The sequence below is a fragment of the Hemicordylus capensis genome, chromosome 6, assembly GCF_027244095.1.
Source record: "Hemicordylus capensis ecotype Gifberg chromosome 6, rHemCap1.1.pri, whole genome shotgun sequence".
Lineage (NCBI taxonomy): Eukaryota > Metazoa > Chordata > Lepidosauria > Squamata > Cordylidae > Hemicordylus > Hemicordylus capensis.
Window position 1 is genome coordinate 89,908,104 of NC_069662.1, and position 23,931 is coordinate 89,932,034.

Below are 23,931 nucleotides of genomic sequence, written 5' to 3' on the forward strand. Positions count from 1 at the left end.
GTTGAAAAGCAGTATATAAGTATTTGTCGCAGTAGTAGAAAGCATTTACCATGGAAAGCCATTTTATTGAGCAAAAACTAGTTGCTATCACCAGGCCACAAGCCATTGGTAATCATTACTAGCACCCTGATCTTATACAGCATCTACATCTATTTGACGTAAATACGTTGAAATATACATTGCACTGATAAATTCAGCATACTATACAATTCATAGGACATTACCATGTATGTTTTGTATAATTTTTTACAGCTAAGATTTTATTATTATTATTTCTAGCATGGCAAGGAATCAACAAGTTGACCAGCCTGCAGTAGTTTTCTATGAATTAATTGGGAATGATGTCTGCAACGGGTAAGCAATCAAGTAATAGTAACTTTAGCTGTATCTGCACTACAGACTTAAAATGCTTTCATAGTCATCCCCTCTCCCTAGGGAATTCTGGGAACTAGCTCCATTGTAACCTGGAGGGAGGTATCGAGTGGAATGCCAGAGGGCTCTGTCCAGGGTTCCATGTTCTTCAACAATTTTATAAATGACTTGGTCGAGGGACTAGAGGGGATGTTTATTAGATTTGCAAATGACATGTAGTTGCTAATACCTTAAGGGACAGAATTAAGATTCAAAATGATTTTGACACACTCAAACACTGTGCCAAAACCAACAAGATGACGTTCAGCAGAGACAAGTATACAGTTTTGAATTTAGGTGAGAAAAATAAAATAGGATGGGGGAGACCTGGCTTCACAGCAATACATCTGAAAAGGATCATGCTGTCTTCATGGACTACAGGCTAGACACAAACCAGCAGTGTGATGCAACTGCAAAAAAACCAAACAAAAAACCCTAACACAATATTGGGCTGCATTAACAGGCATAGCATCAAGATCACAAGACATAATCATTCCATCCTATTTTGCTCTGACTGGACTACACCTAGAGTATTGTGTCCAGTTCTAGGTACTGCATGTTAAGAAGGGCATTGATAAATTGAAATGGATTCAGAGAAGGCAACAAAGATGGTAAGGGATAGGGAAGCCTTCCTATGAGGAATGGTTGAAAGAGCTGTTTAGCCTGGAAAAGAGGATACTAAGGCTGGCGGGCTGGGGGAGGATCTCATAGTCAAATATCTGGAGGGTTGTCACACAGAAGACAAAGTAGACTTTTTCTCTGTTGCTCTTGGAGGCAGGCCTGGAACCTTTAGATTAAAATTATAACGAAGCAGATTCAGAATGTCTGTCTGTCTGTCTGCCTTTCGTATTTATATACCACATGATATGTGCATCCCTAGGTGGTGTACATCAGTTGAAATCCAAGTATAAAACTGGATAAAATGATATAAAACAATTTTATGATATAAAACAAACCATTTAAAATTAATGAATTAAAAGCCTGAGAAAACAGGTGTGTCTTAGGGATCTTTTTTTTTTAAAAAAAACAGCCAGAGATGGAGAAGCTCTGGTTTAGTCAGGGAATACATTCCAGAGCCTTGGGGCAGCAACAGAGAAGGCCCAGTCCCAAGTAGCCACCAAACGAGCAGGTGGTAACCATAACTGGATTTCTCCAAGGAGTTATTTGCACATGGGTTCATGCTGTGGGGTAAATGTTGAGCGAAGCCGCTTTGAATTACACTTGCGGCATTGAGGGAAGCAGCCCCTCCCCTCTGCTCCCATGTTTGCTTTTGATGCAAGTTCACATGTTTTCCTCCGTGTTTTCATTCTAGCCAATGGGGGGCGAGGAGGGAAAGAGTACTGATAAGCTACATGTGCATTTGTAAAGAGAGTATCCTTCTTATCATGCTAATGATTCTACGTCAGTGCCTCTGCCTATTTTACTGCGGCGTTTTCAGAAAAAGTATCTTTAAACCAGCATTTTTAAAACAGGGATGCTGTAGTCGATTTCTGCTAAGCAGTAGCTTAGACCAGAAGCCCTCCGAGGTCCCTTCCAACTCTAAAATTCCTTGTAATTATTCTGTGAGGGGCTAGGGATTTCTAACAGGTAACTCTCAGCACCTCCACCAAACTACATTTCCTTTGATTCAGTTGGAAGCCATGACTGTGAAACTGATGTAAAACCTATATAAGTCTGTAGTGTAAGTATAGTTTATATTCTCATTTATATAATATCCTTGTGACATGTTATATAGTATTAGCTGTATCCTACCATGGGTGTGGGTGTACCCTTGCATATATTCTGGTGTTTTAAATATCTACATTCATTTCTTCTTAAAATTCAAATTTTTGTCTGTAACCGCCCCCCCCGGATGTTCTCTGTTCATTTTATAGTGCCAACTTTCTCCTGCTGCACACACTCTAATTGTCTGCAATTCTCTTGTTAATGTAGCAAACTATAATGCCCAAATAATGGTGTGCTGGTGTAATATACTCCCCTTTCCAGTTCTAGTTTTGCTTAAAAATGCATGATTAATTGCATCAGGATGAAAGCAACACAGAATTTGTACATGGGTGGTTAATTCTGATGGGTATTTGTATGCCTATCCAATTTATACCCACAGTTTCGAATCTTGCAAACACAAAGAAGCCTGCTTACAAACAAGGATCTCCTTAGTTGTTTTGGCATTCCCAAGAGCTGGAGTGGATGCTGCCCTAAACTTTTACATGCTGGTGCAACAGATCTTAGTAAACCAAATAGGCAGCTAAAACAGCAGTTCTGATCGAAGCTTTTACAATTGCATGGATTAGCTGACCTTCTTTTGCTAAATCTTTCCTGCTTGTAAAAATCAATAAGATTCTTTATGAATATGAGGGGAAATGTCCACCACCAGTTCTTTCGATGTAGGCCAGACCTCATTTCTTATCACAAGGGCTTTATTCTGACTTGCACATAGAAATGGCAAGTGTTTCACCATCGATGAACATCCACATGAGTCATATTGGAAATGAATGGCAGAAGTACGAGATGGACTGTCACAACAATTGTGGCAGTTAGAGATTTTCAGTGGCTGTCATCCAGACTGACACTGTACTGGTGCAGCAGCGCTTCCTGTCATGTGGGCGGAGGTTTTTTGGTTATCCTTCTCTTTCTTCTGCAGCCCCCCTGTGCCTTCTGAAAATATGTCCATGAGGGTTGTGGGATCCTTGGGGATATATTTTTAGGAATCACAGGCAGCTGCAGAGGGAACAGAGGAATAACCAAAAATTGCTGGCAGGCTAAGATGCTGGTTTCAATCATTCAGTTGACAGATTATTTGATCAATCTTTCTATACATGAAGGTAGTATACTATTACTGTACATAATTCAGCATCAAGAAGAAACCTAACACAGCATCTGGACACTTCATATGTTCCTTCTTCATATACTTCCCTCCTTTAGGATTCTGAATAGGCTTCTACAATCTAATATCAGTATGTTACAAATCAGTATGTTTTTCCCGCTCCAACAGTGGTGTTGCTTCACTTCAATATTTATTCCAAACACTCTTCTTTGGGGGTGGGGGGGGCAGGGATGTGTGTCATGTTTTGATTCATTTGTATGTTTCCTGCTGCTTCTTCAAAGACTAATCTATTTATTTATATAGTTTCAAACGTAATTTAGATAGATAGAGATTTTAAAAATAGCTTACACAGATATATGTGAAAATAAAGCTTTGCCATTTTATCTGGAAATATGTGACTGCCATAGTAGACAACCATTACATTATTCAGTGGCTTGGTATTAAGACCAAGGCTCAATAATGTGTCTAAAGAACCTCTTAGTAATTGGCAGCATGGCTGAGTGAATGACATTGAACTTCCATGGTATTTTGGAAGCAGACAAATACATGTTAAGAAAAATGTACATAAAATATCCAGGTATATAGTTCACTACTCCACAACAGTTTAGACATGGGGAATCTAATCTTGTGGCTTTCCTTCTACTCTTATTCTTAACCATTCACATTGAAATAAATGGCCTTTGTGCATCTAGTGTTTTCACATTCACACCATGTAGCTGTTAATTTGTCATTGATGTGACTAACAGAGCTGTTATTTCCCTTAATATGCTAATGCCTACCTTACTTTCTCCTTTTAATAGTCACAAATGTTGTTCCAGCAGGTTGTGCCATTTAGTCCTTCCTTGCTTTATCTTGATTTCTGTTTTTCTCTTTGGATGGTTTTCTGCACTGTTAGAGTCCTGGTTTTGAAACCGTGTCAACTATACAATAATTCTAGACCTTTGCTTCAGAAGGAGATTGCATGTATTCTGTAAAATAAGTATTACTGCTTGCCCATGTTCGGAGCTGGCCATGGTCCCAAGGGAAACTACTGCTGCTCATTCCTGTCACTTGTAATGATGATAATTTCCTTCTCAAAGGCACTGGGATTCATTCATTAGGAAAAGATATGGGGATGGGGGCAGTGTGGAACAAAATATTTAGCCTGTAAAATTCCACTAGAACATTTACACCCCATAGATTTAAATCTGAATCCTTGGATTTAGCACCATCGGACGCTTTGCTGACTAACAAGGGTTACAGGAGTCTGACATTTCTGTTGCTCAGTTTAGCCAGCAGAGGTGTGATTTTGTAGATATCAAACCATTCATTGGTTTTTCAGGAGTTAATACTGGATATATTCAGCAGCATTAAGTTGAATATAGAGGGGGTTTTAAATGGTGGTTGTTTTACAAAATGACTAATAAAATCTAGTATTTTACTATATGAGTGAAACCTAATAATCTGGTATTTAAAGCCATTTTGATGGGAGAAATAAAGCCCTTCTCGTCTAATTCAGGTTTCTGTTTCCAACAGAGATAAGTGCTTCAGTTCTGCACATCGCAAAATCATGCCTCAGCCAAAGCACAGTTAAAATGCCCATTTCTCATGCCAATGGGCAAGCGAGACGTTGAGAAATACAGGCATTTGTAAGTGACAAAGATAACGAAATTGGCAGCTCCTGCACTTTCCCAGTAGAACCCAAATTGCAATGTCCAAATGAAGAGGGTGCACAAAAATATAGACAGATGGTACATAGCTCATAGCCTACCAAGGCACAAATGTAGGACAGAAAAATAATAATAATAAAAAAGAAACATGGTGGGGGGGAGAAGAATGCACAGAGGGAGGTTTTTTGAAGAGGGAAGAAGCAAAATTGTTAGATTTGCTGGTTTTTCTTTAACTGATCATTTCTACAGATTTCTTCTCCCAGTGCTGTATTTTATCTGTGACATAAAGGCACGATAACAAAATGGAAACAAGAGCTGATTGATTGGGGCCAGAGGCAATCTGTGCCTTGAAATGAGGAATAACTGAAAGATACGATGAAAAGAGATTAAGTTTCCTTAATGGTAAATCAGCCATTGCAGAGGCTTCACTGCCAAAGTGCCCCCAGTTCTGAAAATGTTTGTGCTTGTAAGTACTTCTGTTAACCACAGCGAAGCTGCTTGCATGTACAGATAGATTCACTTGTCAATGTTGAACTTTTCAGAATCATTAGTTTTTAAGAAGCAAACATTCCGGTTTTAGACACATGAAGCACTCAGTTCTGTTGAAACCCTAAGGCCCAGTTCAGCCAACATGGCAACCTTCAGTTACACTCTCGTGAGTTCAGCATTCTTCATCGTCCATAAGCGGGATTTCCCTGCAACCGAGGATTGAATCCTTGGTTTGAAGTTGGGTAGCTTGCTGGAATTGGAGCTCCACTGACCCCATTGTGTCATTCAAATGCAGCAACCTGGGGCTTGTGCTCAAGCTCCTCCCTCAAGCACATCTCCTTTCACATCAGGGCCAATGCTTCCACTGAGCAAGTGACATGCTTGGTGGAAGAGGAAGAGGGAGGGGAATCACAGGTGGAGGCAATGAAACTACACCTGCTGGGTCGTCTGTGGTATGATTTTTGGCTTTCGAGGCTAACTTTGGGCAAACCTACCCTCTATTTCACTTGTCATCCAAATGGGCCCTAAGTAGCTTTAAAGGGTTCAAATGGACCATATCAACCATTGTGTCTAACTTGCACAACTTGTGACTCACCAAACAGAACTTGCTTGCCAAATATGATACTCATTGCCCAATACAATCTTCTGGTTTTGCTGCTTGCCTGGAACTGTAAAAGTTGGGTATCTCATAAACTGTGCAGGCCTGAATTAGTCCAACCCTCCCAATTGCATTTCTCTCACCCAAAATCATCCAAAGTGTCCAAAACATGAGATAATTTGCATAGTTTGCTCTTGCTAGTCCACTTTTACCTTCTTTTTCTTCCATAGTTATCCTGACACAGTGGAACACATGACACGGCCAGAGGAAATGCGCTCCAATGCTCTACAGACCCTGCATTATCTCAACAGTCGCCTTCCCAGAGGGAGCCACGTGATTTTAATCGGCTTGGCAGATGGCCGCTTCTTATGGGATAACTTGCATAACCAATACTATCCCCTTGGTAAATAGGCCAGATTCATTTTTGTTTGTTAGGTGTGAGGCTGAGGCTCCTGCAACTGGAAATGGTTTTATAAGTGCTGGGCATCTGAAGACCAATTTGTGATGCTAGTACGAAACTTGTACTTGATTAATGCACCTGAATTTTTTTTTTTAGACAGAAGCTATTTATATGAGGGCTTCTCCAGATCACAACTAATCTGCTGGCCAGCATCAGCACCTAAAGTCAGGCTCAGGATTGTTGACCAGGGCCATGGATGTTTGAAGGGACTGCCAAATGTCAGATCCAGCTAGATCGCTATTCTACCAACTCCTGTCATATTTGCTCGCTGTACCTACAGTCCTGCAAGCTTCACATACACAAGAATGCTCTTAGCATACTGGAGCAAGAAAAACTGCAATTGCTACTCACCATCTAGAAAGACAGGCTTTAAAATAAAACAGAGTTAGAAGGAAAGGTTATTTAAAAACTAAATATTATTCACTTCTGTTGGAGAATAGCTAAATTATCCTTGAGAGCCTGTATATACTATATACTGTATATACTAGCAGTATATACTGTATATACCTGCATGGTGTAGTGGTTAGAGTGCTGGACTAGGACCAGGAAGAACCAAGTTCAAATCCCCATTCAGCCATGATACTAGCTGGGTGACTCTGGGCCAGTCACTTCTCTCTCAGCCTAACCTACTTCACAGGGTTGTTGTGAGGAGAAACTTAAGTATGTAGTACACTGCTCTGGGCTCCTTGGAGGAACAGCTGGATATAAAATGTAATTTTTTTTTTAAAGTGTACAGTTTAACATACCGCATTGGTTACACGGGTTTGATGGATGAGATTCCAGATCTTGGAACAAATGCAGATCTGAGGAACTCGGGATCCTTTTTCAAACAACTGGTATCAGCAAAGACATTCATTTATTAATTAAAAAAAGAAATGAGCATGTGGAGTACACAGTTAACAATCAATGGTGAGACACTTGGAGAGCTTAGCATTAGAACAGGTATTTTCCAAGGGGACTCACTATCCCCTCTGTTTTTTGTAATCTCCATGACTCCACTTTCACAAATACTAAACAAAACAGGCCTCGGATACCAAACATCTAAAACAGGGATTCTCAAACTTGGGTCCTCAGGTGTTATTGGACTTCAACTCCCATAATCCCCAGCCTCAGTGGCCTTTGGTTGGGGATTATGGGAGTTGAAGTCCAATAACACCTGAGGACCCAAGTTTGAGAATCACTGATCTAAAACATCAAGTAAAATCAACCAACTGTTCTATATGGACGATTTGAAGTTGTATGGAAAGATCCAATCAGAAATCGAATCACTGCTAAACACTGTCGATATATTCAGTAGTGATATAGCAATGGAGTAGACAAGTAATTAATAATGAACAGAGGGAAAATAAGAAAAACAGAAGGAATAGAACTGCCCAATGGAAGCAAGATCAAGAACCTGGAAGACAAAGAACATTACAAATGCTTGGGCATTCTCCAGGCTGATAACATTGCACACACTGAAGTTAAAAGAAAAATTGGAAGTGAATACATCAGGAGAGTTAGAAAAATCCTCAAGTCCAAACTCAATGGCGGGAACACCATACAAGCCATAAACACCTGGGCTATGCCTATTATTAGATACTCTGCAGGAATAATAGACTGGACCCAGGCAAAGCTAGAGACGCTAGATCATAAGACCAGGAAAATAATGACCATGAATCATGCTCTGCACCCCTGCAGTGATGTAGATAGGCTATACCCCCCTCGCAGCTCAGGTGGAAGAGGAATGCTACAAGTCCATCAAACAGTAGAGGAGGAGAAAAGAGGCCTTGAAGAATATATAAAGAAGATGCACTTAAAATGGTCAATAACAAAAAACTATTAAGCACCAATGAAACAAAGCAGGCCTACAAGAAAGAACAAATAAAGAACTGAGAAGAAAAATGGAAAAATAACCCACTGCATGGTCAGTATTTGCACAATATAACTGGGAAATCAAACATCACCAAGACCTGGCAGTGGCTTAAGAATGGCAACTTAAAGAAAGAAACAGAGGGTTTAATACTGGCTGCACAAGAACAGGCACTAAGAACAAATGCAATAAGAGCAAAAGTAGAAAAGTCAACAACAAACAGCAAATGCCACCTTTGTAAAGAAGCAGATGAAACCGTGGACCACCTAATCAGCTGTTGTAAAAAGATCGCACAGACTAACTACAATCAAAGGCATGACAAGGTAGCAGGGATGATACACTGGAACATCTGCAAAAAAAGCAAGCTACCTGTAGCCAAAGATTGGTGGGACCATAAAACTTAAAAAGTTGTAGAAAATGAAGATGCAAAAATATTATGGGACTTCTGACTACAAACAGACAAACATCTGCCACACAATACTCCAGATATAACTGTAGTTGAGAAGAAAGAAAAACAAGTAAAAATAATTGAGATAGCAATACCAGGTGAGAGCAGAATGGGGGGGGGGAATAGAAAAAATCACAAAAGACAAAGATCTACAAATTGAAATTGAAAGGCTGTGGCAGAAGAAGACCAAAATAATCCCAGTAGTAATTGGTGCCCTGGGTGCAGTTCCAAAAGACCTTGAAGAGCACCTCAACACCATAGGGGCCACAGAAATCACCATCAGCCAACTACAAAAAGCAACTTTACTGGGAACAGCCTATATTTTGCGACGATATCAATAATAATAACAATATTGATAATAAAATCCAGCCATCCCAGGTCCTTGGGAAGGACTCAATGTCTGGATAAAACAAACCAGTCAATAACACCTTTCTGACTGTGTAAATAAGAAATAAATAATTAATAATAAAAAATATTTATTAGCCACCCCATAACAAATTGTTCTCTGGGTGGCTCACAACAGAGGATCAAAACATACAATAAAAATACATAACACAGTAAATCATAACAAACAAAATAGGTGAAAATAAAATACACAAAACAATACAACTAATCGAATGCAATGGCCCGTGTTCTCATGGGTGACCTTAGATTTGATAGTGTCTCACCTCTTTTATGGTCGCTGCACTGGTTGCCTGTTCACTTCTGGGGTCCAATTCAAAGTGCTGGTTCTCACCTACAAAACGCTTATGGGCTTAGCACCGCACCTGTATATCTCCAGGATCACCTCTCTCGGCTAGTTGTATCCTAACCCCTGAGGTCTTCTCAGCTGGCCTTTCTTAGGGTCCTAGGCCCTGGTGTAGTGCATGGTGCCTGGGCCCGTAGGAGGGCCTTCTCTGTGGCCACCCCTCTTCTTTGGAACACTCTTCCCCCCCAGATTCATTCAGCCTCCTCCCTGGCTGCTTTTACAGCCCTTCTTAAGTCCCACCTGTTTTGCCAGCCATTTGCCCTTTAATTATTGTTGTTGTTTTAATTAATCGTTATTGGTATTGTTGTTCACCGCCTAGAGTCTTTGGAGGAGGCGGTATATAAGAAAATTTCAATAAATGAATAAATAAAATTAAATACAAAGCAGCTTAAAAACCCATTTTAAAATTAATTAAAAATCTAATCAGATCTGAAAACCAGAATTTAAAAGCCCTGGATGAACAAAGGCCTGGCATCTAAAAGAACAAAGTGATACAACCAAGTGAACCTCACTGGGGAGGCTGTCATATAAACGGGGTTCAGCCCCCGAAAAGGACCTCTCCCTGGTAGCCACCCACCTCACTTCGTTTGGCAGGGGCACCCGGAGGTAGGGATGTGCACGAACCAGTTAGGAGGCCCTGTTATGGACCTCTGAACCAGTCTGAAGGACTGGCAGTTCAGCTGGTTTGACGGTGGGGGGGTTACCTTTAAGGAGCAGGGAGGGTACTCTTACCCTCCCCCCACCGCATTTTCCCCATAGGCGTTATGTTTAAAAATGGTCCCACAGGGTGGAAACATACATCCTTGCTGCCCCGGTGCACATCGGACTGGAAGTTCCCAGTGTGCACATCATGTACATGCGCACATCATGCTCGCGCGTGCACAAGCACACCAGGCACTTCCGGTATGACGCGCATCGGGGTGGCAAGTAGGTACGCTGCCACCCCACAAGACTGCTTTTAAACACAGCACCGGTGGGGGAAACACAGCAGTGGAGGTGGGGAGAGCACTCTCCCTGCTCCTTAAAGGTAACCCCCTGCCATTGAACTGGCCGTCACCGGTTCCATGCACATCCCTACCTGGAGGAGAGCCTCTGAAGAAGATCTTAAGGCTCGGGTTGGAACATATGGGGCAAGGCACTCTCTCAGGTAACCCAGTCCTAACATCCCAAGGATGTTGATCAAAAATTAATGTTGCTTAATGTAAAGTATGTCATTAGAAAACTGTTATGCATTTAACTTAGTGCTTGAATTTAGGTCACCTGCACAGAAGAGGTATATGTTCCTCTCTACAAGAGGAAAAACTATTTCAACCTTTAAAGCCAATGTATCTGAGGTATAAAAAGTGAAAACTATGATTGTACACAGTCACCTTTAATCTTCCTTCTTGATGTGAAATGGCTAAATTTGTTTTGGAGAATGAAAGGCTTGTTAATGGATAAAGCATCAGTCACTCACCCCTGGGATTTGAACTGACTATTATATGATTCAGTTCTCTTGCTAGCTCAATTGCCTGAGAATACAGGGAGGAATTGTCTATATATATATATATATATATATATATATATATATATATATATATATATATATAATGAGAGAGAACAGAAAACACTTATTCTTTGGGTCTGAGACAAATACAGCTGAACTTTGTTCCCACTGTAGTACGTCGTTTGCTTGCATATTCAGACACAAATCTGTGGTTTCAGGGAGTAAAGAAGCATCAGTAATCTGAAGGGCAGGGGCGTGACAAGGCTCGAGTGGGCCCAGAGACCAAATTTTAAAATGGGCCCCTCACTGATACAAACACACACACTTTACAATATATAGTCATGTGACTTGCCTCTGGGGAAGGCAGCCGCCTCCCCTTGCCTAATAGCAGTTACACCCCTGCTGAAGGGAAAGCTTTTCTTTTTGTTTTAAACAGAATCCATACCCTTAAGGTCAATTTCTTCCCGCATGAAACTGCCAGTCTTTAGAAAGCCAGTGTGGCGGACCAGCTAAAGTGTTAAACTAGTACTGAGGAAACTTGGGTTTAAATAGTCTCTGCCATTCAGTTCACAGGGTAATTTTGGGCTGGCCATTGTATTACAGCCTAACCTACGCCACAGTTGCTGTGAGGATCAAATGGTAGGGGAGGAGCCATGTTCAACATTAGAGATAGGACAGGTGAGCACATCAGACAGGGCCTTTTCTGTAGTTACATTTCAATTGTGCAATGCCCTCCCAGGGGAAATCTACCAGCTTCCTTTTTAGGTGCATAGGGGTGCAGGTAAGACCTACTTGTCTGTTTCAGTAGGTGTTTTAGTTTTGGTGATTTGCTGTGTTGGATCCTTTACATTAATTTATTGTTTCTGGTTTTGATGCTATGTTAGTTTTACCCATATTTGTGTGATATTTTACTATTATTTTTTTTAGGATGTATATATTTTATGGTGAAGTTTTTAATCAAACTATTAGCTGCTTTGACCCACTTAGAGTGTGTCTGCATGTGCTGTACATGGTTAAAGAGACTTGGAATAGTGTGAGTGGTGTGTTGTTGTTTTTCCAAAATAGTACTGACAAAACTGATGGTCCCAGAATTGTGGTGCTGCATTTAAAAACCCAGTTCAAGGGTTTTTAAATACATACATACCGGTATGTGTGTAAAATGTGTTGGGGGCTCTGATGCTAGTGTGCAGCAGCAGTGTATGTAGTGATGCACCGTAGTTTCAAGAACAGTATCCATGTATTGCGGAAGTGTTATGTGAATCAGCCTGGGCAAGTGATTTTGTGGTAGCACTCAATGACTGGTATTCAGAATAGTGTTGGGAGGAAGCAGTAGGAGCTGTGTCTTCACGAGCAGAGACTGCATCCTCACAGTCAGTGTCTTGCCGAGCAACAGAGCACCTGTGGTGGTGGGTGGAAATATTTTCAAAGCTTGTTTTTGTAAGTTCTATAACTTCCAGAAATATGTCCCCGAGGGCTGCGTGGCCCTCAGGAACATATTTCCAGAAGGCAAAGAGCAGGGGTATTTTAAAATGTTCAAAATATCTGGGGTCCAGTCTTCCTGTAAGAGGGATCCCCAGATGTTGTTGACTACAACTCCCAGCATTCCCAGCTGCAATGGCCTTTGGCTGGGGATTATGGGAGTTGTAGTCAACAACATCTGGGAATCCCTCTGACAGGGAATACTGCTGGGGTCCAAGCCCACTCACCCCCCTTTGATTCTTAAACTCAATCCCCGCCAAGAATAATTATGTATGTTTTTAAAAGTCTATAATATTATAATATAGCACCTATGAAGGTGGAAGCCGCAAAATTAGGTGACACTAGGAGCTTTCTCCCTTGCTGTGTGCAGGTGCCTCCACTGCTGCACTTCCTTTCTGGAAGAGGTAATGGAGGTGAGAGGCGTCTGACGAGATTTGGGACTCTGAGCCATTCACTGAGAGCTTGTGTCCCATGGGCTACCCCCTAATTATGCCCCTCGCAAAGAGCACTTGTGGAGACAGGGGAGAGTAGTTTATATGTGTGAGTCTTCCATACTTCCCCAGTGTTTGGAGGTTTCTTTTATTTTTTGTTAAGCTCCCAGCTGCAGCAATGGAGAATGTGGTTACAGTGCTCATCTGAGAGCAGGGCCTGCAGAGCTGATCAGAGGCTCTGCTCATCTGTCCTAAATAGGTTAAGAACCCTTCCCAGCCTCAAATCACCCCCTTCTTATCATGTGTAAGAACCCAAGGTGACACCAACAGAAGGTAGCAGGCAGTGTTCCCTCTAACAGGGATTCCCAGATGTTGTTGACTACAACTCCCAGCATCCCCAACTGCAATGGCTTTGGCTGGGGATTATGGGAGTTGTAGTAAACAACATCTGGAAATCCCTGTTAGAGAGAACACTGGTAGCAGGCAGAGCTCAGAAGTAAGAGGTCTGACCGGCCTACTATACGTACATGAGTTCTTGATTTACAAATAATATTCAGTCCTTATTAATGTTTCCAGCATTACAGATTCAAAGTCATGTTTGAAAATTTCTGTTTTCCAGGCCAGTTAAACAAAGACATCACATATGAGCAATTGTATACATTTTTAAGTTGTCTTCAGGTAAGTTATCCAGTTGTCCCATATAATTACGTTTTGCGTATGAGAGATGCAAAATAGATAAGGTGATGCATTCTGTTAGATCAAGTCTTTGGTATGGAAGTACATATGGCTTGGAGCTCAGCTACACAAACATCTTCCTTTACAAACAAGGGGAAGGTAACCAATGATCACTGTTACAGAGAGCAACAATAATTATAAATGAAAATATTTGTAGGAGCTTTGAACAGACTGTGGACTGATAATAACGCTTTTAGCTGGAGCTGGCCTTACCACAAGATGGTATTTTGTAGGACACCACATTTCTGAAGCAGCAGAAATTGGAAGGAACTTCCTTTTGGTTTTTTGCTGTTCCTGAGCAGCCTGTTTACGTAGGTGTTACTTGGGGCTGAAACAAACCTTGTTAGGATCATAAAGCCCCAGAGCCAGGTGAAACTATGTAGTGATAAGTTCATATTCAGACTAGGTTAATTGCAATGGGGCTACTCAATCAAATATCAGCCAGTCTCCAAAGTGTATTTTGGAAGAAAGTGGGAAGAGAGGGGTACCATCTTTAAATTTGAAGCCCTTGTAGGCCAACTCTTCTTTTAGTACTCTGTGTAATTTATTGATGATTACACATTGTATTCAGACATCTTATCAGAGGCGTAACTAGGGAAAACGGCGCCGGGGGCAAGCACTGAAATGGCGCCCCCCCCGCCGCCCCCCCAACATACTACATTATACTTAGGTTTTTCCTCACAAGCGCCCGCCGCCACCAACAAGCCAGACCACTGACTGGCCGCCAGGTGCCAGCAAAGCAATGGGGGGGGGGGCGCAGGCGGCGCGGAAGGGACCGCTCATGGGGAAGGGGGCACCAACGTGCTCCCTTGACTGCTGCAGCGCTGCTGCACTGAGCAGGAAACATTTGTATTAACAAAAAATTAAAAATTAAAAAAAAATGGTCATGGCGGCGCCCCCCACGTGACCAGAAAAGATGGCGCCCGGGGCATGTGCCCCCCCTGCCCCCCTATAGTTACGCCTCTGCATCTTATCTATAGCCCATCTTTCAGTCTGTGCTGACAGTACTGAACTAGATGGTCTGATTTGGTATAAGGCAGCTCCCTATGTTCCTATGTTCTTAACTGTTCCATAATCCATCTGGATTATCCTCATTCACTGTGTTTCCTAACTAGTTTTGATAGTGTAGCTATAAATGAGCAGATATGTAACATTATCAAATAATCTCTTCTGTTTATCTAGACTTCTGATAGTCTGATGTTTTGGGTGTCTCCCTGGGCCATGCAGATATCTGAGGCTGGAGTTCACCCTCCTTCTCTCCCCCCCCCCCGTTAAAATATCACTTTCTGCAATCACACAGATCAATCCTTGCAATGGCTGGATGTCTTCGAATGGCACACTTAGGAACCTAACCTCAGCGGTAAGCAATTTGAAAATATATTTGGAAGTTCTACTTATTAAAACAGTGGTCTACATTATGAGGAAAATTACTCAAAGTAGTCCCATTAAAACTGAAAGGACAAATTAGGCATTTCAATGGAAGTCTTCGAGTAATTTTCTTCAACATGTCAGTCAGTATTTGGTATTCTAAATTAGAATGTTTTGTTTTGTTTTGTTTTGTTGGAATCAGGTGAGTTGGTTGTGTTAATCTATATCCTGCTCAATACCATAGAATCAAAGCTGCCTATAGGATTTCTATAGGGTCTTGTGGTAGCAAGCATGACTTGTACCCTTAGCTAAGCAGAGTCCACCCTGGTTACATATGAATGGGAGACTATGGGGCTATTCTTACGATCACAAAAATCGGGGTACGAAAATCCTAGCCCGATTTTTGTGATCGTCAGAACCACCGGGCTCACAGCCAAGCCCGGTGGTTCTGGAGCGGCTAACCCGCTCCTGTAACCCGCCCCTTAGCCCGGGTTTGCGGAGTGAGCGCTCCGCAAACCCGGGCTATCTGCTCATGAGTAGCCGTGGCGCAGCTCTGTGCTGCGGCTACTCATGAGTAGAACCCTGGCCGGGAGGCTTAAAAGCAGCCTCCCGGCTCGGGGGTCTCCCCAGTATGCCCTGCGCATTTGCAGGTCTCCCCAGTATGCCCTGAGACCAGTATGGTCTCCCCAGTATGCCCTGAGCTCCTCAGCCCCCGCCGGCTCTGTCTCGGAGCTGGCCATCGTGTGGGCGGCTGATCCGGCCGCCCACGGCTCCCTGCCCACTCATGAGCGGGGAGAGCAGGCTTAGCCCGCTCTTCCCACTCACCGCTAGGAACCGGGTCTCACTGATCGTGAGACCCGGTCCAGTATGTGAGCACTGCAAGATATTACCCTTAAGGAATGGAGCCGCTCTGGGATGAGCAGAAGCTTCCAAGTTCCCTCTCTGGCATCTCCAAGAAAGGGCTGAGAGAGATTCCTGCCTGCAACCTTGGAGAAGCCGCTGCCAGTCTGTGAAGACAATACTGAGCTAGATAGACCAATGTTCTGATTCAGTGTATGGCAGCTTCCTATGTTCCCTCTAAATGTTAGTAGTTCTGCCCTCAAGGAACTCACAATCCAAATTATACCATGAATAACATTGTCTAGTTGGTTTTGCTTGACATAAGAAGAATCCTAGGCCACAGGCTTATCTAGTCCAGCATCCTGTTTCCCACAGTGGCCAACCAGATAGCCAACCTGGAGGTGATCATAGTCCCCTCCCACTGTTGCAGCTAGTAATCAGTGGCACACTAGCCCCATTCAGGCATTCTCCTACTTGTGGACACAGTGACGTGTTCTTTTACCTTTCCCTCCACAATTACAGCATTTGTCTGAAGACACAAATATTATATTATTATTATTGATTTACACAGTCAGACAGGTGTTATTGACTAGTTTGTTTAATCCAGACATCGAGTCCTTCCCAAAGACCTGGGATGGCTGGATTTTATTGTCAATATTGTTGCTGTTATAGATATCGTCGCAGAATATAGGCTGTTCCCAGTAAAGTTGCTTTTTGTAACTGGCTGATGGTGATTTCTGTGGCCCCTATGGTGTTGAGGTGCTCTTCAAGTTGTTTTGGAACTGCACTCAGGGCGCCAATTACCACTGGTATTATTTTGGTCTTTTTCTGCCACAGCCTTTCAATTTCAATTTGTAGATCTTTGTCTTTTGTGATTTTTTCTATTTCTTTTTCTTCTATTCTGCTCTCACCTGGTATTGCTATGTCGATTATTTTGACTTTTTCCTTTCTTTCTTCTCGACTACAGTTATATCTGGTGTATTGTGTGGCAGATGTTTGTCTGTTTGTAGTGGGAAGTCCCATAATATTTTTACATCTTCATTTTCTACAACTTTTTCAATTTTATGGTCCCACCAATTTTTGGCTACAGGTAGCTTGAATTTTTTTGCAGATGTCCCAGTGTATCATCCCTGCTACCTTGTCATGCCTTTGATTGTAGTCAGTCTGTGCGATCTTTTGACAACAGCTGATTAGGTGGTCCAGTGTTTCATCTGCTTCTTTACAAAGGCAGCACTTGCTGTTTGTTGTGGATTTTTTGACTTTTGCTCTTATTGCATTTGTTCTTAGTGCCTGTTCTTGTGCAGCCAGTATTAAACCCTCTGTTTCTTTCTTTAAGTTGCCATTCTTAAGCCACTGCCAGGTCTTGGTGATGTTTGATTTCCCAGTTATATTGTGCCAATACTGACCATGCAGTGGGTTATATTTCCATTTTTCTGCTCGGTTCTTGACTTGTTCTTTCTTGTAGGCCTGCTTTGTTTCATTGGTGTTTAATAGTTTCTTGTTATTGACCATTTAAAGTGCATCTTCTTTATATATTCTTCAAAACCTCTTTTCTCCTCCTCTGCTGTTTGATGGACTTGCAGCATTCCTCTTCCACCTGAGCTGCCAGGGTGGTATAGCCTATCTACATCACTGCGGGGGTGCAGAGCATGAGTGATGGTCGTTATTTTCCTGGTCTTATGATCTAGCGTCTCTAGCTCTGCCTGGGTCCAGTCTATTATTCCTGCAGTGTATCTAATAAGAGGCATAGCCCAGGTGTTTATGGCTTGTATGGTGTTCCTGCCACTGAGTTTAGACTTTGGGATTTTTCTAACTCTCCTGATGTATTCACTTCCTATTTTTCTTTTAACTTCAGTGTGTGCGATGTTATCAGCCTGAAGAATGCCCAAGCATTTGTAATGTTCTTTGTCTTCCAGGTTCTTGATCTTGCTTCCATTGGGCAGTTCTATTCTTTCTGTTTCTGTTATTTTTCCTCTGCTCATTATTAATTACTTGTCTACTCCATTGCTATATCGCTACTGAGTATATGGACAGTGTTTAGCAGTGATTCGATTTCTGATTGGATCTTTCCATACAACTTCAAATTGTCCATATAGAACAGATGGTTTATTTTACTTGATGTTTTAGATGTTTGGTATCCGAGGCCTGTTTTGTTTAGTATTTGTGAAAGTGGGGTCATGGAGATTACAAAAAACAGAGGGATAGTAAGTCCCCTTGGAAAATACCTCTTCTAATGCTAAGCTCTCCAAGTGTCTCGCCATTGATTGTTAAGTGTGTACTCCACATGCTCTTTGCTTTTTCTATAAACATCTGAATGTTTTTGCTGACACCAGTTGCTGTTGTTGTTACATTTATATCCCGCTCTTCCTCCAAGGAGCCTAGACTAGAGTGGTGTACTACATACTTGAGTTTCTCTTTCACAACAACCCTGTGAAGTAGGTTAGGCTGAGAGAGAAGTTACTGGCCCACAGTCACCCAGCTAGTTTCATGGCTGAATGGGGATTTGAACTCAGGTCTCCCCGGTCCTAGTCCAGCACTCTAACCACTACATACTATCTTTGTGGAGAAGCTCTTCCTGTGATTAGAACACTGGGATGTTCCAGCATTCTAATTATGGAAAGAATCACTCAATAAGTACAACATTTGTCTCTTCAGACAAATACTGTTATCATGGAGACTGGTGGGTGGGCTCTTAATGTGCAGGGCTTGCCAGCATGCTCTCAGGGACATTGTAGCTGTGTACAGTATCCCCACCTTCATAACTGAATTTCAGTAGGTCTACTGCCCTCTATAAGAGCCACCTAATGACACAGCAGGGAAATGACTTGACTAGTAAGCCAGAGGTTGCCAGTTTGAATCCCCGCTGGTATGTTTCCCAGACTATGGGCAGCAGCGATATAGGAAGATGCTGAAAGGCATCATCTCATACTGTGTGGGTGTGTGGAGGCAATGGTAAACCCCTGCTGTATTCTACCAAAGACAACCACAGGGCTCCGTGGTCGCCAGGAGTCAACACCGACTTGGCGGCACACTTTACTTTACTGTCCTCTATGTTAGTGGCTACTCCCACATCCTGAGGCAGAGGTTAATTTCAAAAAATTAAGTCTGTGTTGTGAAGTAGTACTTCCTTTTCTCTGGCCTGAATCTCCTGCCAATTGTTTCCATTGGGTGACTGCAGGTTCTGGTGTTATGAAAGAGGCGGAAAAACTTTTCTCTGCCTACTTTGTCCACACCATACATACTTTTAGAAACCACTATTGTCACATTTAGTTCTAAACAAAAAAGCTTCAGATGTTATTGCCTTTCCTTGTAGGAAAGGTGCTCCAGCCCCCTGATCATTCTGAATGCTGATGTCAGTTTCAGGGTCATAAATATTTAAACCCTAGATATGCACCCGAATGTGTTCACATAGGATTGAAATGCCTGCACGATGCTCTGTAGGTTTCAATTCCTTGTTCATTCTCATAGTAGGAACCATTTGCAAGGAGGAATATTCTCTTGTCTTTTTCTAGGATTGTGCTCCTTAAAAATGCAGGTAGGAACAAGTTGGACAGGGTCTCATAGGCCATCTATCTAGTTCACTTTCTGACTCGATATGTTTATCAGCAGCTTGCATACGCATCTCCGAGAAGAGCCTAGCTCTGGTATGTTTGCTCTTCACATGCAGGAAAGCTTTTGACATGGAGGTGTTTGCAAAGACTGTCACCCAACCTTGTGCATCCTGAAGTAATATAGTCATGTGCCACCCTGAAGGTCTGACTGCGTTTGAAGTGAATTGAATGAAAAGTGGCAGCTCTGAGGACCATTCCATTCAAGCAGTTTTGCTCACTATATTCCCCCAAGAGTCCTCTAAGTAATTCCTGTATCAGCTGGGAAAGGGTGTTTCATGCTTAGGCTTTGTTAGGCCTGCTTTGCAAAGCTGACAGCTGCAGTTGAATAGAATCCTCATAGTGACGGTGTATAGGCCAAGGTAGTGCATAAGTAAGGCCAACTATTTGTACAAAGAAGGGTTCAGTTTTGTGACTTTGATTTCAAATTGCCTATTTAATTACACATTTATTTATTTCAGCATAGAAGCTGAAGCACTGTGGCAGGACCTAGCTTGTATGTTGTGTTGTTTATATTACTGTGACTTGCTCTGAACTCTTATCAGACAGAGCAGGAAAAAAGTCCTTGTAGCAATAAAATAAACACATGTCTTATGAATTTTTTCCCTAGAGAGCCGCACAGCTTTCCAATGTCCTGAAGGAAATAGCAAAGTCTCAGAAATACACCAATTTTGATATTTTCTATCTGGATTTCCCACTGAAAGAAAGTAAGTTCCTGCCAAGTTTGCAAGAGCTGAATAAACTGTCATTCAGTCCATCAACGGTAGGAGGGGTATTGCCAGCAAGTCTAAACGATACAGTTCCATTGGTGTTGCCCAAAAATATGGACAAGATTTGTGGAGTTGTGAACATCACTTAGAGATATGAAGGCCTGGCTGGGGTGGGATAGCCCCCCCCCATTTCCCCCCTCTCAGATTTTTTTTCCTGGCCTTCACATATCTAGACCCATTTTGCTCCCTTGCCCTTTGCCTGTTATGGCTTGAAAAATCAGCTTGACCAAGTTTAAGTCTTAACAACTGAATTCAATACATTATTGGTGGGAGGGACAATACCTGCCAGCTTAAAGGGGCTGTGATTTGTAGGCTGAGTTTCATTGGTGCAGCTTTCTTCATACGGTTGAGCTTCCTTATGTGGGTAAGAGGATGGCTGTCATTCATGAGTTCTCTTTACCAAAATACCAATGCCCACAAAACATTAATGGAGTTCTGTGATACCCAAGGATTTCTTCTTTAAGGGCTAGATACCCATATCTGACTGAGAGCAGCATAAGAAGAAGTGAGAGATCAGTGGGAAGAAACTTTGGAACTAAACTTCTTTCCATTTCCTAATGAGTGGAACACAGTGATAACCTACATCTTGATTTTGTTATCTCTGATCAGCATATTTCAGTAAGGAAGGCCATATCTCTGCTGTGGCACGTTGGCTGTGGACCTCCTTGCCTGGGAGATCCATCTGTCCCCTTCCCTGGTGATATTTTGATGCCATAGGAAGACTTTCCCAGCAGGCCTTCAGTCTGTATGGTGATTGGTTTTATTATGCCTGGTCCCCTTCTTGTTGTTGTTGTTGTTGTTGATTTTATCTGATAGCAGAGAAAAAAGTGGGCCATTCTTTAAAAAAAAAATGAATGTAGGACTTTCTGAGTGTCTCTATATGAGCAGACTTCACAAGGTTTCACAAATTAGCTCACCAGCTTGTTAGTGGTGAGAGGCCTGCAAGAACTGGGGCTATGGCCCCCCGCCCTTCTCTGCCTGGACAAAAGTGGACACGGTAAGGCTAAAAAGGGCAGGGAAGTGACAGCAGTGGCTCCTATGTGCGGTCCTGGCCTTTGAAAGGAGAAAGGAAAGGCCAGCAAATAGGGCAAGAGGGAGGGAGGAGGAATAGTAGCTGTGGCAAGGGAAGCTAGAGGACTGACAGGGCTGTCAGCATTGGCAGCCTCAGTGGAATAAGCTGCACCAATCTCCTCAGCAGCTCCAGCAGCAAGGCCAAGGCAGTAAACTCACCAACAGCAGCAGTCATTGTGGTGGGGCTGCTACCTTGTTTGCTGCTGCAGTGTCTGAAGGCACTGTGGGCGGCTTGTTCTACTGGAGCTCCTGCTACTGAAGCGAGGGGTCACCAACCCTGCTGGTCCTCCCAGGCTGAACCTTTCCCCAGTCTGGCTTTGTAAGGCCTTGGAGCTCAGCGTGATGTCAGAGCAAGACTGGGGTTAGTGGCAAAGGCAAATATGAGTTGCCTCATGCCACTAGCAAAGGCAGCTAAGATGTGTGAAAATTGGCTGTGTGGATGTGTATCTGGAGCCGATCTACTTCCTGCGGTTGCCAATCCGATAAGGCAAGTGCATATGTACAAGCCTGCTTCCATAAATGGGGCTTTCATAAATGGATCAAGGCATAAGTGCTTTGAGACTTACCAACCTCAGTTACTTAACATTCCTTTTACATAGTTATGCAATCACTTATTCTTTACTTACAGTAAATTATTAAAGGAGCCAGTAGCTTAAACCAAAACAATTCTGAATACCTTCTTAATATTTTATAAAAGTCATTATCTGCTTGCTGATGTGACAAATTACTATAAAATGCTAAACTTATTAAATCAAATTTGGGGAGAAAATCAATATAATTTCCCTCTCACACAGGTAAACAAAAGCTGATCAAAATGCAATGCAACCTTTGGCAGTGTTCCTCACAGCCTCATAAGCATGTTTGCAATTAAGGGCTTCTGCTTTTTACAAGTGTCAGTTGTTGAGTTTCTTCCTAAGCTGCCTCTGTTCTAATCATTGACCTATTTTTCAGTTCTCTCTTGCTAAAGTTGGTGCAAACCCTTTTTACAGTCTCCAAGTATAAAATATTTAGCAGTGGTTGCAATCTAAAATTTTTGTATTGGATGAAGTCCTGTTTCTTTTAGGGTTGAGAGTTTGGGCGCTGATCTCATTGGGGACAAGACCTCGTCCAGTATCGTAGGAAGTTTAGTAGATGATGCTGTCTTCTTATCTCTCAGGCCAAAATTTGCGTATTCCTTTTCTGAAGCCTCCAGAATACTAATTGGATGAATAGTAGAGGCAAAATATAGGATTCTGTGACAATTTGATTGGGACGAATGTCTGACAACTGCTTTTTAAAAATTGTTTATTTTTCAAAAACAGATATACAAATATAATTAACATACAAAATAAGGTACCTTCTGAATGTCCACAAATCATCAAATTTGCACACCCTACAAAAACAATAAGATGATTTTAGACAACATACATATGCATAGTACTTGCTTTTATCCCTTTAAATCAAGAACCCATTTGATTCATAAACTAAACCAGATTTGTAACAGTATTGCAAAATATAAATAGCCAGCAGTCTTTCTGGTCTTTATAGTTAATCCTACATTTGTCTATTAACAGCTGTTTTGATACATTAAAAGGATGAGAAATAAATTGGGTTGGGGTAACCATCCTAAAGTTTGAGGAAAATTTGCTAAGCCAAAAATACAAGCTGGCTACAACCAAGCAGTCATTTTAACACATTACAGAAGTCTATGTTTTATGCCTAAGGTTATTATTGATCAAGGAATTCATTTTTGTCCATCTAAAGCATAGGCTTAGATGGACAAAAGGCTTCTGGACATTTAAAATACTTTACCTTGAACTTTTATACCTTATTGAAGATATCATTTCATTAGTCCAGCTAATATACAGAGTCACTCTGAACAAATTGCAAGGGGAATTCTTCTGGTATCATGTTATTCAAAAGACATTTCATAACATAAAAAGTCAAAGAATGTAATCTGAAGCAAATGATGTCAATACATATATAAACTAGGAACTGAATAACACCTAATAACTTTATTAATATGCAACTGAAAGGGTAACACCTTTGCAATTGCTCTGAACTTTTTATAGACTCTAAACCAGCAAAAGGAAAAGGAACTTGTTTCTTTGTTATGGGTGCACAAAAACAGTTGCAAAAAATTGAAAAGTACACCTGTTCAAGGGAAAAGAGTTAAACTGCTATGTCTTAGCCATTTCTTACTGATGCTGGGCTCTCATGCAGTTGATCAAAGAACAAGAGCTGCTGAGAAGTTTGAAATCAATGAGGGGATATTGACGATGGAAAGTGACATGACAGAAATACAGCTTTCATTATGGGTACTATCACATCCAGCACGTTCTGAAATTAGTATGTCAGTGGAGAATATAACAAAGAAATGGCACAGCCCAAGCACCAACTTCACCTACTGTGGCAGAGAGCCTGATACCCTATCCCTAGTGACATGCAGAGATTCTCTTTCCCCTGATCCTCACCACCCCACCACATTCCTGCCAGAGCATGCAGCACACCTCTCTTCTATCACCCCACCTGGCAGGGCACTGTACACCTCTCTTTCTCTCTGCCAGAGCACACTGCACACTACTCTCTCCCTACAGAGGAAGTGGGAGCACGTGCTTTTTCCTCCACCCCCAGCTGCTGTTGCCACTGCTACTCTGCTATCACCACCCCCCATTCCCTACCCGT

At 42.0% G+C, this 23,931-nt stretch overlaps 1 protein-coding gene across 5 annotated transcripts in view; it reads left to right on the top strand.

Moving 5' to 3' along the window:
* The window catches only part of AOAH (acyloxyacyl hydrolase), a 132,771-nt gene that overhangs the window by 94,565 nt on the left and 14,275 nt on the right, over positions 1–23,931 (top strand). For 4 of the 5 annotated variants that reach the window (XM_053265146.1, XM_053265147.1, XM_053265149.1 and 1 more), the window contains 5 exons: positions 280–354; positions 6,202–6,374; positions 13,495–13,553; positions 14,911–14,970; positions 20,037–20,133. In XM_053265146.1, the coding sequence (XP_053121121.1) occupies positions 280–354; positions 6,202–6,374; positions 13,495–13,553; positions 14,911–14,970; positions 20,037–20,133 (464 nt within the window). The remainder of the gene's footprint in view (positions 1–279; positions 355–6,201; positions 6,375–13,494; positions 13,554–14,910; positions 14,971–20,036; positions 20,134–23,931) is intronic. The other variant, XM_053265148.1, reaches the window with a different exon arrangement.